Raw genomic sequence first — 22417 nt, forward strand, 5'->3', positions numbered from 1 at the left:
GGAGGCCCTTGGGCTGGCTCGGTGGGAAAAGCATGCAACTCTTGATCTCAGGGTCGGAAGTTCGAGCCCCACATTGGATGCAGAGATTACCGTATAGCCCCTTAAAGATTTTATTTTTAAGTAATCTCTGCACTCAACGTGGGGCTCAGACTCCCAACCCCGAGACCGATAGTCTCATGCTCTACCAACTAAGCTAACCAGGTGCCCTGAAAACAACATATTTAAGAATAAATTAGCTCTTGGGGCACCTGGGTGGCTCAGTCTGTTAAGCATCTGCTTTCCGCTCAGGTGATGATCTCAGGGTCCTGGGACCGAGCCCTGCATCGGGCTCCCTGCTCAGCAGGGAGTCTGCTTCTCCCTCTCCCTCTGCCCCTGCCCCCACTCATGCACTCGCTCTCTTTCTCTCTCAAATAAATAAATAAAATCTTTTAAAAAATAAAAATAAATTGGCTTTTAATTAGGTTTTTTTTAATAGGAGCTTTTTTTCGTAATGAAGATTTCCTTTAACCCACAAAGTATAGTTGACCATTGGACTACGCAGGTTTGAACCACATGGATCCACTCACATGTGGATTTATTTCAGTAAGTACAGTACAGCACTATAAATGTATTTTCTCTCCTTTATAATTTTTTTTCATAGCATGTTCTTTTCTCTAGCTTACTTTTTTGTAAGAATACAGTCTATAACACATATAACATACAAAATATGTGTTAAAGGACTGTGTTTGTCATCAATAAGGCTTCCAGTCAAGAGTAGGCTATTAGTAGTTAAGTTTTGGGGGAGTCAAAAGATATATGTGCATTTTCGACAGCATGCAAAGAGGTGGGGTAGGCACACCAGCCTCCACATTGTATGAAGGTCAACTGTACTCACTTTTTATTTATTTATTATTTTAAAAAAGATTTTACTTATTTATATATATAGAGAGAGAGACAGCAAGAGAGGGAACACAAGCAGGGTGAGAGGGAGAAGGAGAATCAGGCATTCCACTGAGCAGGGAGCCTGAGGTGGGTTCAATGCATGGCTCGATCCCAGGACCCCGGGATCATGACCTGAGCCGAAGGCACACGCTCAACTGACTGACCCACCCAGGCGCCCCGTACTCACTTTTTGAAATGAGTTTTGAGGGGCACCTGGGTGGCTCAGTTAGTTGAGCGTGTGCCTTTGGCTCAGGTCACGATCCGGGGGTCCTGGGATCGAGTCCTGCATCGGGCGTCCTGCTCAGTGGAGAGTCTGCTTCTGCCTCCCATGGCCTCCTCTGCTCCTGCTCTCTCCCTCACTCTCTCTCAAATAAATAAATAAAGTCTTTAAAATAAGTTTTACTTTTTACAATAGTTTTATGGAAAAATTGGGAGGATAATACAGAGAGTTCCCATGTGTTGCCGTACTCAGTTTCCCCAATCATCAACATCTTATATTGGTATGGTACCTACCATACAATATTGGTATGGCACATACCAATAACATATCAATATTTGTTATGTTATATATATGATATGACATATAGGATAATAACATATATTATGATATATGATATATATAACATATATTATGATATATGATATATTATGATATATGATAATAACATATCAATATTGATATGTTATTCCTCAATAAACTTTATTTATATTTCCTCATTTTTTCCCCTAAAGTCCTTTTACTCTTCCAGGATCCTATCCAGGATACCACATGACATTTACATTACATTCAGTAGGTCATGTCTCCTTAGGCTACTCTTGGTTGTGAGGGTTTCAGACTTCCCTTGTGTTTGATGACAGCATTGAGGATTGCTGGTCAGTTATTTCATAGAATATCCCTTAATTAGGATTTAGCTGATGTCTTTCTCATTATTAGGCTGACTATAGGTTTTGGGGAGGAAGAGCACAGAGGAAAAGTGCCGTCTTCATCACATCACATGGATGATACATACTATCAACATGACTTACCACTGTTGATGTTGACCTTGATCTTCCGGCTGAGGTAGTGTTTGTCAGGTTTCTCCACCGCTAAGTTACTTTTTCCTGCTTTCCATACAATTCTCTTTGAAAGGTAGTCACCTTGAGAAGCCCATCCCCCTGAAGCCAGGGCTTTTGCATAAGCCCCGACTTTGCATAAACTATTTATTTGTTTACAGAAACTATTTTGATTTCTTCTGCACTGATTTGTCTTTTCCCCTCCCCTCATTTATGTATTAATTATTTATATCAGTATACATACATGGATATTTGTTGTATATTTTGGGTTATAATTCAATACTACTTTATTAACTTTTTTGCTCAAATTGTTCCAGATTTGGTCATTGGGAGCTCTTTTAGTTGGCTTCTGTGTCCCTTTGACACATCTCCATCACTGTGGTCCGTCCTTCCTTCCTTCCTTGCCTTCCTTCTTACCTTTCTGTACTTTCTGGCACTACAGGATGCTCCAAACTCATTTTGTATATTTCTGGCCCCAGTCATTTTGCAGAAGAGTCCTGGTTCTTCTCAAGGAAAAATGGTATTAGGAGCTAAAATCTGGATACTAGGTGTGCTGGTTACTACTGGGATTTCCTTGCCACTAGGCCTTCTTATCAGTTGACAGAGCTAGGTAATACACATATGTATACTAAACTGTATATATACAAGTACTCGATTCCTTTTTTTTTTTTTAAGATTTTACTTATTTATTTGAGAGAGAGAGAGAGAGAGAGAGCGAGAGAGCACAAGGGTGGAGGAAGAGGCCGTGGGAGAGGGAGAAGCGGAATCCCCGCTGAGCAGGGAGCCTGACCTGGGGCCTGGGGCTCAATCGCAGGACCCGGAGACCATGATCTGAGCCAAAGGCAGAGGCTTAACTGACTGAGCCACCCAGGCGCCCCTCAATTCCTTTTTATTGCAGAAAAATATTCCATTGTATGGCTACGTCACATTTTATTTATCCATTAGTCAGTTAAAAGTTGTTTCTGCTTTTTGACCATTATACATAGTGCTGCTCTGAACAGTAACGTACAGATCTTTGTGTAGATGTATGTTTTCATTTCTCTTGGTTTTTCCTAGTAGAATTCCCGGGTCATATGGTAACTCAGGGTTTAATTTTTTGAGGAACTGCCAGACTGTTTTTCAAAGTGACTTTACTATTTTATATTCCCACCAGCACTGCATAAGGAATCCAATTTCTCGGCATCCTCAGCCACACTTGCCTTTGCCTATTTTTAAATTACTCTTATAGCCGTCCTCGTTGTGCCGTCTCTGGTTTTGACTTGCACTTCTCTGATGACTAATGATGTCCAGCATCTTTTCGTGTGTTTGTCAGCCACTTGTATATTCTCCTTGGAATAATACCTGTTCAAGGCCTTCGCCCATTTTCAATTGGGCATTTTTTTAATTATTGAGTTTTAACTTTTTATATAGTCTGGATGCAGTCCCCTTATCCTATATATGATTTGCACATTTTTTCTCCTAGTCTGTGGGTTGTCTCTTCACCTTCTTGATGGTGTCCTTTGAAACAAAAAAGTTTATTTTTGGCCAAGTCCAATTTATCTATTTTTTCCTTTGTGTTTATGCTTTTGGTGTCATAGTGTTTGTTTGTTTTTAATGCGGATGTCTAATTTTGCCTACTTTCCATGGCAAGCACTGGCCTCAGCAATGAGGAACATCACTTGTGATGGTGGGAAGTACAGAATCTGACCAGGGGGCGTAAGTTCCTCCCTAAAGGATCAACAGGCTACTAACCAAGGTGATAATCGTACTAACACACACTGTACAACAGCTGGGTGCCAGGCACCGTACTCGCTCTCAGAGCATCTTTTTTGTTGTCGTTTTGAATCCTCGCGAGAGACCAGAGACATTGTTTTTCCCACTTGACATCTGAAGAACTTGCCACTCAGAGAAAGTCATGTCCCCAAAGCCTACAGCCACTAAGGAATGGAGCCAGGGTGGCAAATTCCGTCTTGATTTTCATGGGCTTGCACTGATCCCATTAGCTTCAAGCCCCCATGGCCCTCATTCCTTAAACATGCAGTAAACCCTCCACATACATTTTTGAGAGCCTACTACAGAATAGGCACTGTGCTAGGTACCTAGAAGCCAGGAGGGAGACAGATAACAGAATCACACCAATAAACGTAAATTGACCATTAGGATCAGTGCTTGAAGTAACCCAGGACTATGAGAGCTGTAACAAGGGGATCGATCCTATTCCGGGGGAGGGCATCACGGAAGGCTTCCCAGAAGCGATGCTAGGACTGAGATCTTCTGGAGGGCTTTAGATCATCTGAGGGAAGAGCTTGAGAAAGAACATTCCTGGAAAGGGAATAGCACATTCAAAAGCCCCAAGGCAGGAAAGAAATGCTATATTTTTGCTAGGAGATTTTATCATCAGGAAATCTGCATCTCACGCACAGATTTGGGCAAATCCCGCAAGATGAAATCTCAGAAAATGAGATGGCTACTGTGTATAGCAATCGTTATCTTAGTCAATGGATGGCCACTAAAATTGGTTTAGATGTGAAACGATCAGGAACTATGATTTATTTACTCAACAGACATTGCCCAAAGGGATCCCGGCGGGGGTTGAGGGAGGGAAAATTGTTGAGCTCAGAGACATGGGCAGGCGTTGGATCAAGCAAAGCTTTGGAGGAGTTGGAACAGTTTTTCAAGAGCCATCCGGAGGAAGCCACCAGAAGGTTATTAAGATGGGAAGCGACAACGATAGGGTTTGTGTTTGGGAAGTTGGAGGGAACATTCTATGGAGAAAACACGTAGGGGAACAGTGGGGAGCAGAGTGGAAGCAGGAGCAGGTCAGAGGCCATGGCAGTGATCTGGCAAGAAATGTCAGCAGTGTGGATGAGGAGGGTGGCCGAGGGGAGGAGGGACACGGCATAGCGTGTTCCATTCACTGGTGGGTACTCACCTAGCGCTTCCTTCACCGGGCCTGGGACCCCACCTAAGTAAGGGCTTACTTCCTGCCCCTCTCCCAAGAGGGCAGTGAGGGTTGCTTAGGCCCCCAGGTTTATGTGCCTTCTGGTTCCTCAGTGGCCCCTGCTTCCCACAGCCGCGGCTGTTCAGCTCGGCTCCCAAGGAGGTCTTTTTCTCCAGCGAGTGGGTCTGAAGAATGAAGGAGCCGTCACTAATCTGATCCTGCTCCTGCTTACTGAGGAGGGCGCCTGGCGGGGGGTTGCTCTGGTGTGCTCGTCCTGCCTGTGTTCACTGCAGGCCCCAACCCCGAGGAGAGCTGGAGGATTACTGCTCCTGGGGCTCCCTGCCCCCTCCTCACCCCAAAACAAATGAAGAGAAAGCTGGAACTTTCTTCTTTCACATGGAGACAATTTTCTGTATTTGTGATAGGGAGAGAATTATTTTTAACCTGCCTTTTCTGGTGATAACAGGAATAGAATCCCATCAGAGGAAATTGGAAAGTATGAGAACATAAAAGGAAGACTAACCAGTATTCATAATACGACTCTGCATTTTTGCATATTTTTCCAGTCATATATCCTTATTGTTAAATAGGTCATACACACTGAACATGCTTTTGTGTATCTTGCTCTTTTCCTTTTGTGTTTTGAACATTTCCCTGTCATTAAAATCTCTCCGCACACAATTTTTAATATCTGCAAAGAAGCCTTTCTTGAAAACATATTTTAAATAACATTTTCCTATTTGTTGGGCATTTGGCTTGTGCGTAACTTTTACCATTTAAGGAGTTCTGTGACGAACATCTCTTTACAAGTGTTGGTCTACGTTTTGGATGCCCTCTCGCCCACTGTAGATTTCTAGAAGGGAGATTAATGAGGGGAGTTGTGTGGAGAGGACAGGGAAGAAAATCTTTATGTGGGATAATTCTTACCACAAGGTAGCTCTCCCGGCCCCGGCCCCCAGTCAGGAGAAAGCTAAAAAAGATGGGCTGGTGTCTTCTACTGTGTAAGGTCCTCGTGCTCCCCACTTCAGATCTCCTTTCTCCTGGCCCTGGCTTCTAGGTGTCTGTGTCAGGAATGACCTCTTCTGTAGAGACACCACTGCATTGTGGGCTTAGGAGGCAGCTGGGGCTGGGATTTCAGGGGTTTCTCTCTGTCTTGTGGTGGAACAGAGAGCCCTGCAGGCCTGGGGGTCTGGTTCTTCCGTGCTCCAGCTCAGCAATCCCGAGCACTCTTTCCCCCTTAGGAGCCAGTTTCATCTAGGGAAATAAGATAGAAGAGGCAGGAGCTGAGGTTTGACCACTTAAGAGCAGAAACCTTATTTTAAGTTAAATCTTACCAGAACCCCAATCTGTACAACAGAGGAAGGGGCTGTTGTCCGGCAAGAGGTGTGTGTGGGAGGAGTGGGAGCGGGGGAGGGGGTGCTCTAGTTGGAAAACTCTGGCCTGGAGGATGGAAGTTTCACTCTGGTTTAGGCTCAGTTCCCTTCCCTTTCTTAACGCCAAAGTTTAAAAAGAGAGAGAGAGAGAGAGAGATCTTTCATCTATATTTAAATCCTGCAAATGTGCTGATTGATGAAATCTTTTTTTTTTAAAGACAAGTTGGAAATCAGACAAGTGGAGCACAAAGCCACGGGTGCTCCGAGAGGGAGTGAGCAGTATATGAACCCCGCTGAAAGGGGGACCCTGGCACTTCTAAGAAGGCAGCAGCACAATGGACTCTCCGAAAGGAGCCGCGTCAGTTTCTTCTCCCGTAGGCACCGCCCCCTCAGTGGGGGGAAACTGCTTGTTTTCACCCTCCCTTTCCTGGAGTCACTGCAGACCAAACTTGTGTCCACAATTGCTAGCAATTTGAACCCAGAGTAACCTACAGCCAGGTATTTTACTGAGGCCCAAACACTGTGAAAGATATGAATAGGGGGGTGGAGATGACAAGAGAGGGACGGCCCTGGGGACGTTGGATCACCGGGGCGACGGGGTGTGTGTGTGTGTGTGTGTGTGTGTGTGTGTGTGTGGCGGGGGGGGTGGTTTGAAGGGGGAGTAGTGAGGGCTCCCCGCCTGGGCAGCCTGTGGGTTTGCTCCCATCCCAGCGGCAAGTGTTGCAGCACCCACCAGCCAGGAGGGGCTCGGGGTCTGTGACCCCGGAATGGAGAGTGGAGGGTGTGGAACGGAGACCTCGCCCGAACCCTGTCCCGGACGCGGCAGGCCCGGGAGGAGGACCGGGTGGGGTGGAGGGCACAGCGCGGGGGTCTGTGCATCACCGCCGGTTGCCTTCCCAGCTCGAGCTGCAAAGTACCGGGTGGGGCGCGTTGTGGGGGGGGGGCGGAGACAGTGCCCCCGTCTGCGGGGGAGGGGTGGCGCTGCCTTCTCTGGGAGACCCGACCTTTCTTGGAGAGGCGTGGTGAGCTTAGTCTCCAGGATCCGCAGTGATGTGTAAAAAGCGGGCACGACCCCCGAAGCGGTAGAAAGCCTCCGCCCCTCCCCCTGAGGCCCGCCCAGGCCCGCAGGTGAATGGCTGGCCCGCACAAAGGAAGCCGGTTGGAAATGTGGAATTCGGACCAATTTATGGGAGATTCTGTCGCCCAGAGTCCCGGCAGACCTCAAGCAAAGAAACCTGTGATCAAGAGTGGATGAGGATAAGAACGGTGCACCAGGCCAAGCTTATTGGAAAGACCGAGTTTAGTTATTCTGGGATAGCGAGGTAACAGGATTAAAGGGATTAAGGAAATCACCTCAAACAGCTGAGGAGGGGGTAAAAAAACACTGGTTCTATTTGTTTTCTTCCTAGGCCCCAAACAGATACACTGGGGCGGTGTGGCCGGGCGCGAAACGAAAGGCCTTTCGCCTTTCGGGGGGCACGGTGGAATTCCTAAGGGTCAGGGATTGGGGGGAAGCCGAGGGGGGTGGGGAGGAGTAGAAAGCGGGCTGGAGGTTTGGGATGAGAGAGAGCTTCTTCTGGAAAACAAATAGGTGGTCTGGGTTGACAAGTCAAAAAGAAAAAGCCGCTGGAGGAGTTTTAGAGATCTTTTCAAGTGTGAGGTGCACTTTTAAAAACCCGGCGTTCTAGTGTTGAAGCTCCTGCCGCTCCAGCCACCACGGTTGAAATGCACTTACTTCCTGCTCGGGAATCCCTGTAACCATTTATTTTTAATAGGATAATTGAGATTTCCGAAGGGTTTTCGTTTTGTAAATATTTCTGCTCGGCTCAAATGTCTTCCCGCCCCAGTGCACAAAGGTAAACGTGCCCCCTACTTCTGGCCGGTTTCCGCGGCCGCGGGCAGCCACTCCCCGCCCCGCGTGGCTGCCGCGACAGACACTCCTTCAGCGGGCGCTGCCCGCTATCAACAAGTGCATGGCCGCGGGGTGTTCGGCTTAGCGAGCGGGTGCCCGCACCCGCTCCCGGAAGACCAACCGCTTGCTCCTTGGAGTTTCCGTAGCAAGGATCGCGAGCTGGAGTGTTTTGGATGACCAGGAGTCACAAACCCTCTCGAATCACGCTCGCTGCCCCCACCCCTGCCCCCGCAGGACGGGACCATGGCTCTTAATACCGAGTGATAGTTCCCTCCCCGACCCGCGGAGAGTTTCAGGCCCGCAAAATTATCAGGACTCCATTACGTTGGTTATAAAATTTATTGATCTCTCATTTAGGAATTAAGAGTAAAACCTTGGAAAACCTGAAACAAAATAGCCCCTTCCCCACCACCCAAACGAAATCCAAATACATTAGCGCGACGAAATACCGAACAGATCACGGCAGAAATCACCAACTCAACAGCCTAAATGCGGACTGGACAGAAGCTGTCCCGCTACCAGGGGCGGCGAGGCGGGAGACACACGCACACCTGGCTATAAATTAACATTGGCCTGAGCTGCCGCGCCACTCCGCGCGGTCAGCCCCCCAAAAACCCGCAAGGAAAACCGACGCAACGCGACGAGGGGAGGAGGCGTTGCCGTTCTCCGGCCAGCCTCCCCGAGAGAGCACGTTTCTCCTATTCACTCACTCCTTGGCTAACAGTAAACTAACGAGACAACAATTTCAAATGCAACAGAAAAACCCAGGAACCCAGGAGGAGGAGGAGGAGGAGGAGGAAGAGGCGGCGGCGGAGGAGGAGGAGGGGGGGTTGCTTTTTCTCTGCAAACATCACAGCGATTCCCAGCCTACAAAAGGGGAGGGAGGGGCAGCGGCGAGGGGTAGGCGAGCTCTAGAAAGTCCCATTTCCGCTGCTCCGGACTTCTTTTCGCTTTCGTACAAAACCCGACAGCTACAGCAAAACTTTCTGTCCTCCCCATCATCGGTACAAGGCAACAGTCCCAGGCAAGCAAAGCTAAACAACAAGGCGTCCCAACTTGGGGGTGCGGGGCGGGATGGGGGCGGAGAGGCGGCGCGCGCAGGCGGGCGCTCAGATGTGGGTCAGCGGCACCGTGCCGTTGACGGCAGTCCCGGCGCCCTGGTAGTGCTGGTGTACGCTGTGCAGGCGGCCGCCGGGCAGCGGCGAGGCGGCGTCGGCCGCGTCCCCGCCGGGTGGCAGGTACATGCTGATCATGTCGCGCAGGTCGCCGAGGCACGCGCGCTGCGAGTGCGATGTGATGGCGGGCGGCGGCGAGCTGGGTTCGGTCTTCACCACCGTGCCCATGGGGCCCAGGCTCATGGCGGCGGCGGCGGCCGCCGCGGCGGCGGCGGTGGCGGGCTGCTGCCCGTAGGCGGCGGCCGCGGCGGCGGCGGCCGAGGGCGCCATGCCCCCGTAGCCCGAGGCGGCGGCGGCGGCGGCGGCGGCGTTCATGTAGCTCTGGGCGCCGGGCGGCATCATGGGGCTGTACTGCAGGCCGGCCATGTCGTAGCGGTGCATCTGCGGCAGCGCGGGCGGCGGCGGCGGGCTGCTCATGGTCGCGGGCTGCGCGTAGCCCAGCTGCTCCTGCACCAGCGAGTACGCGCCGTTCGCCCAGCCGTTCACGTGTGTGTACGTGTCCAGGCGCTGGCCCACGCCCACCGGGCTACTGGCGGCGGCGGCGGCGGCGGCGGCGGCGGCGGCAGCGGCCGCGCCGGGGGGCAGCAGGCCTCCGGGCAGGGAGTACTTGTCCTTCTTGAGCAGCGTCTTGGTCTTGCGGCGCGGCCGGTACTTGTAGTCCGGGTACTCTTTCATGTGTACGGCGCGCAGTCGCTTGGCCTCGTCGATGAACGGCCGCTTCTCGGCGTCGGTCAGCAGTTTCCAGTCGGCGCCCAGGCGCTTGCTGATCTCGGAGTTGTGCATCTTGGGGTTCTCCAGGGCCATCTTGCGCCGCTGCCCGCGGGACCACACCATGAAGGCGTTCATGGGCCGCTTCACGCGGTCCTGGTCGCCGCCCCCGCCCCCGCCACTCGAGCCCCCGCCGCTGCCGCCGCCTGCGTTCGCGCCGCTGCCTGCGTTCGCGCTGCTCTTGCCTGCGCCACCGGGGGCTGCGGGGCCGCCTGCGCCCGCCGCAGGGGTGGGAGGCCCCACGGGGTTCTTGAGCTCAGTCTCCAGCAGGCTGTACATGGCCGGGGCGGGAAGTAGGTGCGCCAGAGTGGCGGGAGGAGAAGGCGCTCCCGGGGCTGGAGCGGCCACGGTGAAAAGGCCCGGGGACTCCGTCGGAGGGGTGCTCGGGGGCCGGTGGGCCGGCGGGTCAGGCGGGAAGGGCAGGCTTGCCAAAGTGCTCCGCGCCAAGTCGGCAGGAACCCGCAGGCTACTCGCACCTGATGCGTTGTCTCGAGCTGGCCGCATTCGCAGTCTGGCCGGGCGCTCGCCGGGTCCCTTATATACCTGCTCGGATCCCCCGGGGTTGGGACTCGGTCCGCCCCTCGCCACCGGGAGGCTCCGTGATTGACAGGCTCACAGTGATGCTCCCTGGCCAATCATCACGGAGTCCCCGTGCGGCCCCAGTGGAAAAAAAAGTTCGGGGAGCCCTTTCGTTCACCCCCACGCCCCTCTTGGGCCCGGTGACGTGACGAGAGTTATTCAGGAGGCGGGAGTCCCAGAGAGCCGCTCAGAGACCACCAATTAGGGTCTCAAAAAGTTTGAAAGAACGAAACTCGAGGAAGTGACGGAGGGGGGAGGGGGCGCGCGAGCAGGATTGGGGGGGAGGGGGCAGAGGGGCGCCCTCGGGGTTCAGAAAGCAACTTTGCAGTCCCATCAGGACCGAGCGGTGCCTGGTACCGGGGCCACCCTGCAAAGCATCCAGCCGTCTGCGCGGAGGTCCTCCGACCGCTTCTGCTGCCAGCGATAGGGACACAGGGCATCGCCAGTTACCCAGGCGAGCTTGGGGACTCAGGGAGCAACGGAGGCACCCCGGGTTGCGGCTCCGAGAAGCCCTTCCTGGAATCGACCGCTGTCCCAGCAGGATCCTCTGCCGGGAAGCCGGGGGCCTGTGCGCCCAGGATGGAGCCGGGATGAGGGACCGAGGCGCGGGAGACAGGCTTCAGGACCGAGGCGCGGGAGACAGGCTTCAGGACCGAGGCGCGGGAGACAGGCTTCAGAACCGCGGAGCGCACTGGGGTTGTGACGCTCTCCGCTGGCTTGAGTAAAGGCGAGCAGTCAGCCGCCTGCTGCCCGGGCCGGGCGGAGGCGCTCACATGCGGTCGTGCGGGGAGTGTGTGGGGGGCGGAGGGGGTGAACCGGCCTCGGCTCTCTCGCTCCAGGCCCCCGCTTAGCGGCCCCTTTTTGTCTCTGCTCTCTGGCCATTTCGGTTTTTCCAGTCCGATGCCCCCGAGGGGGAGGGTCGGGCCCCTTGGAAAATCCGTTTTCATGGCAACACGGAGCCTCTCCAAGTGAAAGAAAAGTTTCTTGGAGGTTGGGGCGGGGGGACGGTGGCCGGAGAGGAGCGAGGCCGTCCTCGGGGCGGACCGCCGGGCCCCCTCCACTGGCCGCGCACCTGCCAGAACCACTGAACGCTGCTCTCGCTGCGCAGCCGCGCCGCCTCCCCGGGGAGCAGGCTCTGCTAACGGATTCCATCCTTCTCCTTTTTTGTTTTACAGCCATCCTGGCCAGAGCCTCGAGACTCGGAGCGGGACATTCACCCGCATGTCATGTTGTCTGCCAAAGACTAGTGTGTCGGGAGCCCGGGCTGCGGGTAGAGGGAACCCGGACATTCGCCTTTGCCAGCCTGAGCGAGTGGCACAGCGTTCGAAACTCCCGGAGCCGCCCGAGGCGACCGGTGGGAAGGAGTAGCGAGCCAGGCAGAAGTGGCAGAGACTGAAATACGGCGTCCGCGCAGTGTGGTCCCCTTCCCCCAGCCTCGTGGAAAGATAGGGAATCAAAAGGATAGCGTAAATCCGAAGTGTGAAAAAAATACAAAAACCTAGGCTTTTAGCTCCTTAGCGGTAATGCAAAAACCAGGCGATCCTGGGACACCTGCATGCTGGGAGCTCCCCCCACCCTTTCCTGCACGAATTTAAAAGTATACCGTGGTGACTTGGGAGGGGGGTGGCATAGAGCAGACCAGCCCCCTCTGGGGTGGGCGGACCGGTGACACTAGAATCCTGGCTCCCAGCTGGCATCATCCTCTGGAAATATTGCGTCTCTGAACCAGCCCCTTAAGTTTGGGTTGCGCCTGGTCTAAGTTCTCTTGCTTTTCTGGCCAGAAGGAAGCAAATGTCTACAGTCAAGGGCTGCAGTCCTTTGAACAGATGTACGATTTAGGGTTTTAAAGTAAACTATCTGGAATGGTTCTGTGTATGGATCTTATGTTCTGTGTGTTTGTGTGTGCATGTGTGTGTGTGTGCGCGCGCGTGTGCCCGTGCATGGGTGTGCATACTTAAGCTGGCACAGACTGGAAGACGTGTCTCAGAAAACCGAATGATTTGGCGATCTCCACCAGCACTTGTTTTCTGGCAGAACTAGCTGACAAAGTCCATTTTTCCTAGGCAAACCCACCTTCTCCCAAATAAGTGAATGTGCGGTAACCCTGCCTGCCGCTTTCTCCAGATGCCCTCTCGGGTTCTCTGGGCCTCCGAGGCTGTTGCTAAGTGAAGCGCGTTTTAGGAAACTACCCAACCGACGCGCGGCCTGGCGTCCAGTAGCCTGACAGATGTCAGGATTCTTTCCAAGTTTTAGGACCCAAGTAAGCCGTTGTGGTGACAGCGACTGGGCTGCATATTTCCCAAGGCGAGGGATGCGGCGCTGGGTCTGTACGCCTCCCCGCAGCAGATTATCTAAGGGACTAGTGACTGCCCCCAGCTGTTTGTCATTTGACTAGCCAGTGGCTTAGGTGAGCTCATTTTCACGTTACATCCTCTGCCAGTGTTCCACCCGGACAGATAGCGTCTCCCACAGTCCTGGATTCCCTCGGAGGCCGCGATTCAAACGGTCTCTGTGTCTGGTGGCTCCGGGGTGGTCTGCACAGCCCTAAGCAGGAGTCAAGGCGAATTTCCTTCAAAACGTTTCCGAGGAAACGTCCTCAACCCAAATGACCATCTCTATAGTCGAACAAGGTCATTACAGGCGTGGGCAGGTGCGGGAAGGCTGGAAGGAAACCCGTTCTCCTGGTCCACTAGCAGCGCCGGCGCAGACGCCGGCTGAGCGGCGCGATCTCAGCTAGGGGTCGGGAGAAGGGTCTCGGCAGGTACCACAGCCCGAGGGGCCTCCATTCGGACTGGGGCTTAGGCGAGGCAAGACAGCCAGCGGAGTCAGAACCCGTGTCTCTGACAGGAACTCTGCAACGAGTGAGGGAAGCAAGGGGGCACAGCGGGATCCAGGACCAGTTCTTTCCGTCCTTTTCCGGAGAAGAGGGAGCGTTCGGCAGCTCTCTAGCCCTTTGGGGCCTCCGAGAACCCGTGGCGGCACACAGAGCCCCGGATGGCGGGCTGGGAACCCGGCCAAGTACCCCCTCCCCATCCCCCCTGCCCTCCCAAGAGAGCTCTGGCTCCCTCCGACTGGGGCTGGAGCTGGGGATCCCAAGACCCAGGGCGTGGCAACAGCGCCGTTTGTTGGCTCCGGTTGGAAACTTCACCTAGAGGCGCCCCTTCCCGCCCTCCGGGGCTTCGAGGTCTCCCCAGCCCTTCAAGGAGAGGTAGCAGGTTTTGCCGCTGGGCAGAAGTGGTGCTTATCCTTAGAGGGCTGGTTAGCGCAAAGCTCGGGGGACCCGGGCTCTAGCGTGTTGGCCTGGCGGGCCCCGGGTGCACAGTGCACTCCCACTGTTGCCTCCTCCGGTTTCCTGCCTTGGCAGAAATCAGGCGTCCGGAGGGCCTCATACCTGCAAAGTATACTCGGGCAGTTGTGCCATAGAGCAACTGGTAGAGCAGGGTAGGAGAGGGGCTATCCCACCAATTATGGCGGCGGGGGCGGGGGCGGGGGCGGGACGTTGATTCCTTCTCAGCTCGTGGGGGACCTTTTTCGGGGTGTCCGGTTCGATTAGGACCCAACTCTCGGAAGAGATGCCCTTTGCGTGCATCTCGGGATGGGGTGGGTGTGCATCGGTGCCCGCTCTGGGGGCCGAGGCCTGACAATAGGGTAGAGCAATCAATCGCCTTTTTCAAGGGCAGCAGAGCCCAGAGAGCGATCTGGTTTTGAGTTAAGTGCGGGGAAAACGTATCCCGGCGACCTTCAGAAACGCTTTGCTTTCCAGCCGAAAAAAACGTTTCCTTATCCAAAGGCAGTAATTCCTCTTTCTTCCTTGAGAACATCCCTTGACCATCATATACTCTGGCTCCTTGCCAAGATCGTGTATTTAGGCCAGACTGAGGGCCTTGGTGAAGAAATCAGAGGCTGGGGTCTGTTTCGGAGCCATCTCTTATAAAGCACTCCAGGGAGATGGAAGAGACAGCACCTTCCAGTTCTCAAAGCATTCAGTTGGTTCCTCCTCCCCCAACCGCAGTACTCCTGCTCCCTGCTCAACAGCTTCCAATGAAACACTTGTTCATACAGGTCTGGGAAGGAACGGAAGATTCCAGGCTGGTGGGTAGGTTGCAAACCATAACCTAGTTGATGCTCTCTTCTGAAAAGCCATTTTATTGGGAGCTACCGAGTTGTGTGGTGACATGGTCCTGGAGGTACCAAAAAGTCTCTTGTGGGCAGTAAGTACAACCCTATTCTCTTGCTCTTTGGTGTAACAATTTTTGGGAGGGAGGGTGAACTTTTTAAAAGCGAGTTTCCGAATTCGATTTACTTGGTTAGCTGAGCTTTAATTTATAGACACACTGGGAATCGCCTTGGCCCACACCTTGGCGCTCAGTTGCAAAGATCCCTTGCACTCTCACCGGGTGTTAAGGTATTAATGACCAGCTCTCTTTTCCCCAGGTGCGGAGCAACTACAAGGACATTGACAACCTTTGCCTTCAGCGCCCTCTCGCCGACCTAACAACCTGAGCACTGCCACCTCCCCAGAGGAAGGCAGGCCCTTCCCCGGGAACTGGGTCCCCGCTACCAGAGGGTCTTCCGGGTCACTCACTGCGGTCCATCTCTTTGCCTCCCCCAACAACCTCCTCCGCCCCTACCCCCTACCCCGCCCACAACCCTCCGCAGGCGCTCACCCCTTCAAGCTATAAACCGGCCAAGCAGCCTCCTGGAACCCGCACCCTACCGCCAGGCCTGGCTTCCCACGGGGCCTGGGCCTACCTCCTTTCCCACTCCCTTCCGTGGCTGCGAAGGCAGGGCCCTCTACAGCAGCGAGGTGGCCTGCCGGAAGCCAGGGCGGGGAAAACCATCTAGAAATCGTTATCAGTACTAATGTCGTCTGAGTTACACGCTTATCCGGCCAGCGGGGGGCACGGGTCCCCTGGCAGTGCTCCCTGGAAGTGCTCGCTGGGGAAGGATGCCTGTACGTTCACGAGACCCACAGGCGCCGCGGGTGTGACCAGGCGAGACCATCGGCCCCGACCGCTGGGGGCGCAGGATGATGGCGGGCTGGGGGCAGGGGAGAGCACTCTGGAGAACATTCTAAATCTCAAGGCAGCACGCAGCTCTTCTTCCCCCCTCCCTCTTTTCTCTTTTCCTTCCTTTCTTTTCTCTTTTCTCATTTTCTTTGAGGTGAGTTGGAGAGCTGTGGTATTCGATGCGCGAAATTTCAGCGTTCTCTTCGCCTCGCTTTCTGGCCGTCATTCCTTTCCCTTTCCTTCGCTCTTTATCGCACACCTACTGTGTGCCGTGCTGTGCGCCAGGAACCGCGCGCGACCCGCCCTTAGGAGTCCCTCGGCGGCCACTGACGGCGGCCGGACCAGGCTCCACGGGGTGGTCGTTGCGGTGCGCCCGGCTCGCGGGGGCCACGCGCGTTCCCTGGTGCGCGCGCGCTTTCCGGCGGCCGCGACGAGCTGCGCCTGCCGAGCGGCGCCCGCCGAGCGGCGCACGCGGCGGCGCCCGCGTGCCTGGAGCCCCGGCCCCCGCGCGCCCGGCGCAGCCGTCCGAGTGGCGGGTGTTCGAGGCTCCGGGGCCGCAGCTCGCGACGGAGAGCCGGGCGGAGGACGCGGCCCGGGGACGGCCGGCGTGCGGCTGCTTGTCAGGTATGGAGGTCGCCTGTGCTCAGGCCGACCCGGTTCGGTGCGGGCCGGCGGCCAGACGGGGCGACAGAGCGAGGTCTGTCGGGAGGCCCGGCCGCGCCGGCGTTTTGGCGCTTAGGCCGCGGTCACCCCAATTCCATTTCTCCGCAAAGCGTCGCTGGGTTACGACCTGGAGGCTTTTCTAATGTGATGTTTGTGTAATTAACACCGTCTCCCCTTGTTTCTGAACATATTTCCTCCCCCAGCACAGGCCAGCTTTCACGTGAAAAAGCAACGGGAAGAACGTCCCAATAACCCTTTCTTAATGGGAAAAAACTGCCCCTTTTGTGGAATGGTTTCTTTACAAAGCCAACAACCAACCTTATTTTCTAGGTCCAATGGCTATCCCTTTATGAGTTATATTATTAAAGAAATCCGACACTAATTGTGCCGATTTAACTTGTTAATTAGTTGCAAATAAACTATTCATTAGTGGTAAAATAAAATAAAACCCATGTGCCTAGATATCATTCCACATTCACATATTGTAGTGTCTGCATAGCATAGGCATACTAAATTAAGTTCCTAAAAGGTTTCTCCTCAGGATAAATAATTAAAATATATTCTACTTTAATTGACATTATAGAGGACATAAATGAGCTTTTCCTTTTAGAAAGAAATAGCCATTTCTAAATAAAGCTTGCAGTCTGGAGAATGGAGGCTTCAGCCAAATGAATAGTCATTACTACCTTTTCAACGACGTGGGCCTTTTGATCAGAAAAGAAATTAGCTCTAAAAAACAGACAATGGAAGCCTGCCCTGCAATAGGAAGAAAATTAGACGGCCAAGGCTCTTCACAACACCTATTTCTATAAACCATAGAGCTCCTTGCTTTTCAATTACAGCTGTTCATTTCATATAAGGAAAGGGGGAAAACAGGCCTCTAATGTAAACTCGCTTTCACCATAAAGCTTTGCTCCTGGCACGCAGCCAGACTGCCTACTTACTATTGTTTTTAGTCCTCTCATCAATTAGCTAATACTATATATTTTAAATGACTCTAAGGGTATTCACAGACTCCCTCCCCTTTCCCCACCCAGACAAAACCCAAGCTGGACTCCCATGAAAAGGCTACCATTCGGTGCACAGACACTTAAATGTATAAAGTTTAATGTTTTTATTGTTCCCCAAAGAAAAACCATATTGAAAACCCTGCTTTGTTTTTTTCCCCTATATTTCTTAGTCCATTATTGAAAGACCCAGACGAGGTGATAACAGGGGAGGGACATAAATGAGCAGCTTTCAGCATTGTTTCTAATTGTTCACAGAGCTAAATCCATCTCCGGATAATTTTTCTGTGCCTCTTAGACATAATTTGGTTTATACATCTTTGTGTTTTAAAAATATGGATTTTGAAATTTGCTAACCCCATTGGTTTGGTATCATTAGATATAATTTCACTTAAAAAAAATTACAAAGTCTTCATCAGTTGGTGAAATTAACTGGCCTGCAAAAAGAAAAAAAATCTCATTTGTAGGGTGTGCTGCAAAATAAAACCTTCAACGTACGTGAAGTAATAATATGAGAAAAATATTTGGCAATTAAGACCGGAGAGTCTTAACTAAGCCTTTGGATGCACGTTCTAGAAACATCAAAATAGAGTTATAGGCTGGAAAGCTTTGCTTCTTTTCAAATTAGAGTATTTATCTATCTGACCTTTATAAAGCGCTAGGTAATTCCTTGGAGAATTAAGCAATAGTGCAATCCTATAAGGTTGGCCTGGGAACGTACTGCTTGGACTTGTGCTTATGAAAGGACTTAGAATCATTTCTTAAAGTTCAATTAAAGATAATTGATTCATTCACTATAAAATAAAAAATATTTTTACATAACTATAAAATCACTTAAAATAACACAATTAACTATGGACTTATCTCTGAGGGGTGTCATTCCTTTTATCCTTTAAATAACTTAGAGATAGTCTGCCAATATAGAAGGAAGGAATGGACAAGAGTAGAGACACTACGATGGCTATTCAAAATGTTTCTATAGAGCAATTACAAAAAATTGTTACCAAAATGGTTCTTATGTCCCTGTTTTCAGCATGCGTTCCTCGTTGAGGTTGCTTCCATTTGATGGGTTCCTACCATAATTTTTTGATATCGAATACACTAGTGTGTTTGCTTTTTGCTTTTGAGCATTAACTTTTTTTGCTGCTTTGTTCAAATGGATGTCAGAAGACATAGCAGAGAGTACAGACTTGCTACATCCCATTTTCCTTGGCAGCCTGAAGAAGGGACTCTTTCTTGGCAATCAGATCCCTTGATTCTTTCTACCTGTGGGTTCCTACAATAGAGGCTAAGGTCTTAACAACAATGCAAGTGTGAGACTGGTCCTCTTATCTATTGCATGTGAATAGTGCCTGCTTTCAGAAAGAATTTTACAGAAGCTGGGGGGAAATTGCCGCCATCAAAAGGTGAGGTTTAGTAGCAGAGGTCAGCAATGTGTGGTTGCATATCAATAACCTGGAAGTTGTCTAGACTGACTGAGAGCTGCAAGAGTATTTCGTTGGGTCTGGTCTGATGTGTTACAGCACTTAGCTTTCATTTCGGAAGGAGGAATCAGGTATGTTGGGGGGAGTACTGTAACTGCCAGCAAAGATACCTGAAGCTTTACCTGCAGCTTTGGAAGAGGACAATATGTTCAGGAGAGGAAGAGAGAGACTTTTCTCAGGGTAGTGACATGAAACAATGAAACAGAGCCTGTCTCTTTATATTCTCTGCTCTGGATGGTTTGGGCCAGCTTTTTTTTTTTAACTGCAGTGTAATTGACATGTAACCTATTAATTGCATGTGTATAGCATAATGATTTGATCTTTGTTTATATTGCAAAATGATCACCACAATAAATCTAGTTAACATCCGTCACCACATATAGTTACGCATTTTTTTTCCTGTGATGAGGACTTTGAAGATCTATTCTTCTTAGTAATTTTCAAATATGCAATGCAATATTATTCACTATAGTGGGCAAGTTTACTAATCCCCCTGAACCTCAGTTTTCTCATCCTAAAGGGGTGCATAATCTGACCTTTTTCACTGGGTTCAGGTGGAGATTCAATGAGATAACACAGTTGAAAACACCTGGCACTCGTTCTAGCCTAGAGCAAGCTCAATTAAGAGTTGTCTTGTTTTTCAACCAGGCTTTCTTATTCCCTTGAAATGGGATTGGAAATTCCTCTAGTGGGGGGGAGAGGGAGCCATGCCACTTTTCTTACCCTTTACATGGCTTTGCACAGATGTTTGTGGAATGAATCATAGTCCTTGAGAAAGTCCTTTTTGAATGAAAGAAAAAAATGAACTAATTACTCCATGGTTCCAATTCTGCATCATGGTCTCCCACATTTGGCACTGTCACTTGAGATTGTTCCTGTCAAGGCTCTCTAGAGAGCACTCACTGAGATGATGGGGGATTTGGTTTGTGACAGAGGGGCCTCTTGTGTTTAATTCTGAGATAACATAAAATATCCTTTATAATAGAGACATACTTGTGGTTAAAAATATACAATTAGTCTTATATGGTTCTTAAGTCTTTTACTTTGTTTAAAACGTAAGTTGTAATTTTTTTTCCAAGCTCATTAGAACTTGCATTCCTTCTACGGATTGCATCAGGAGTTGTGTTGAATTAGGAGAGAAGTCTTGTTCAGATTTCGTGGCTTTTGTATTTTCTCTGAGGTCTCAGAAATAGGCCCAATTGGCCAAGCCAAATTAAAAAAAAAAAAAAAAAGTAGTACCAATCACCTGCAGAGATTAAAGTCTTATCCTTTTTCACAGTGACTTCTAAAAAGACTTAGAGAATTATAAAAACTAGTTTTAAATAAGTAAAGTAGAGAGACTTCAGTTCAGATTAAGAATAATTCTGCAATTAGTCCGTGCCATTGCATTTGAAGAAAGAGATCTAGCATGAAACTTGGTTGACTCCTAGTAAAAATCTTGCTGAAAGACTAGGTAGGGCTCTGATGGATAAACATGCAGCACAGAGGAATGGTTAGGAGCCCAGAGCTGGGTTTGAATCTGGTCTTTGGCCCTTAATAGAAGTTAAGCTTCTCAGAGCTTCAGTTTCATCCATAATAATAGGAATTGATGATACTTACCCCTTAAGTTGATTGTGGAAAATAAACAAATAATGTAAATAAATACCGAACTCAGTGCTTGGTACATAGTCATGGGACTCAGTAAATGTTAGATTCTCGTCATCGTCGCAGCAACCTTGTGGGCCATGTAGCCCAGATGCTGGCAAACTTACTTGTATTTTAACAGACAAGGAAATAGTCTTAGAAGGATCAAGTGACTTGTCCAAAATGGTGGAACTGGTTTGCAACATCAGGCATAGGAAGGATTCCTCTTGGCCCCTTGTCCAGTTGTCTTTCCACGGAACTACAGTTTGCTTTCACTTTGGCAGTGATTGTATCGGCTTGCACAGCATACAGTGTTGCCGCTACTGCACTGAGAAGCGTGTCATTGTTTCCTCTTGTATTTAAGTAAAGTCCCTGATGATGGCCAGGTGTCTTAATAAACAGTGACAAATGGCAGAGGAAGAATGAGGAGGGACCCTACATCCCCTAGGTTGTTTCCCCAGAGGGGGGCTGGAGGGAGACATCACCAGGTCCCAGGATGTACTAATTAGAAACATTAAAATCGACACCGAGTCAGATTCAAGATTAAATAGGTAAACCAGTATGCTGATGTGAGCTTCTCAGACAGTGCACACTAATCTCTCATGGGATGCTTATTTCCTTTCATTCTTAGGAGTTTAAAGAATCCCATATTTTGCTCTTCAGCCCTGCAGGTGGGCCTCACCTTGAAAGTCCTAGCAAAGCGGTCTGATGACCCAGCATCCGATTCACCAACCACAACATCTCACTTTCCCCAGTGTTCAAGTTAATCTCTTGACGTATGTCATACACATGCAAAGCTTCCAGGAAATTGTAATGATGGTGACCATTTATGGAAACCTATGATAGGCTGACACTCTACAATGTCACTGAATGCGACAACAAACACTTTACAGAGGTTATCATGTTTGTTTAAGCCTACCAGCTGGCTTAGATTACACACACAGTGGCAAATTTGAAGATTTGATCTGTCTCCAAATGATGGGTTCTTTCCTCTGCACTGACCTAGAAGGGCCTGATTCCCTTATTGTGTGATTTTGGACAAAGCCCCTTCCTCTCTCGGGATCTCACTTTCCCCGTGAGTGGAATGAGGGGGTTGGATTAGATGCTCCCTCCACCCTTGTTTTTAAAGTAGGTGCCATGCCCAACATGGGGCTTGAACTCATGACCCTGAGGTCAAGAGTCACATGCTCTCCTGACTGACACAGCCAGGCATCTCTGGACTAGAGGCTTTCTAAGGGCCCTTTCCCTTGCAAGATTTTGAAGATTCCGAACATTCTCATATGCCATTTTTAATACTAAGTAATCTGAAGTGGTCCTTGATTTTCCTCAGAAATGGCCACTCTCCTGCATGTGGTAGTGAAAGACATCAGATCCGCCACCTCTGGCAGCAAGCAAAAGCTTGTAGAAGTAGAACAAGCTAGGAAGACTAGATTCCAGATTTTTATCTGCAAGAGAAGGCATTCCAGTCTGCTGTGGGCTGGGGCAGGAGGAAAGCCTCTGGGTTATTGTACATACTGAATGTTTGTATCCCTCTCAAATTCATATGTTGAAGCTTAATCCCCAATGTGATGGTATTTGGAGGTGGAACCTCGGGGAGCTCATTAGGTTATGAGGCTGGAGCCCTCATGGCAATGGGATTAGTAGCCTTCCTAAGAAGAGGCCAGAGAGCTAGCTCGCTCTCTCCCAAGGGCAGGTACAACAACAGGTCAGCAGTCTGCATCCAGGAAGAAGGCTGTCACCAGAACCTGACCGTGCTGGCACCCTGATCTTGGACTTCCCAGCCTCCAGACCCATGAGAAATAAAGGTCTGTCGTTTAAGCCACCCAGGCCACGGTATCCTGTTACGGCAGCCTGAGCTGCCTAAGGTTGGAAGAGTAGAGGGATCAAAAGGTGAGCTAGAGCAATCCAGCCTTGCCAGCTACATACTCTG

At 50.8% G+C, this 22417-nt stretch overlaps 1 protein-coding gene across 1 annotated transcript; it reads right to left on the reverse strand.

The window, feature by feature from the left end:
* Positions 1 to 9288: 9288 nt before the first annotated feature.
* SOX3 (SRY-box transcription factor 3) lies at positions 9289 to 10761 on the reverse strand (the record flags this gene model as incomplete). The annotated part of the gene is made up of 1 exon (XM_080831332.1): positions 9289 to 10761. The coding sequence occupies exon 1, from the start codon at positions 10624 to 10626 to the stop codon at positions 9289 to 9291; it is 1338 nt and encodes a 445-aa protein (XP_080687458.1). The 5' UTR covers positions 10627 to 10761.
* Positions 10762 to 22417: the final 11656 nt, after the last annotated feature.

This window comes from Martes martes, assembly GCF_963455335.1.
Source record: "Martes martes genome assembly, chromosome: X".
In the NCBI taxonomy this organism is placed as follows: domain Eukaryota; kingdom Metazoa; phylum Chordata; class Mammalia; order Carnivora; family Mustelidae; genus Martes; species Martes martes.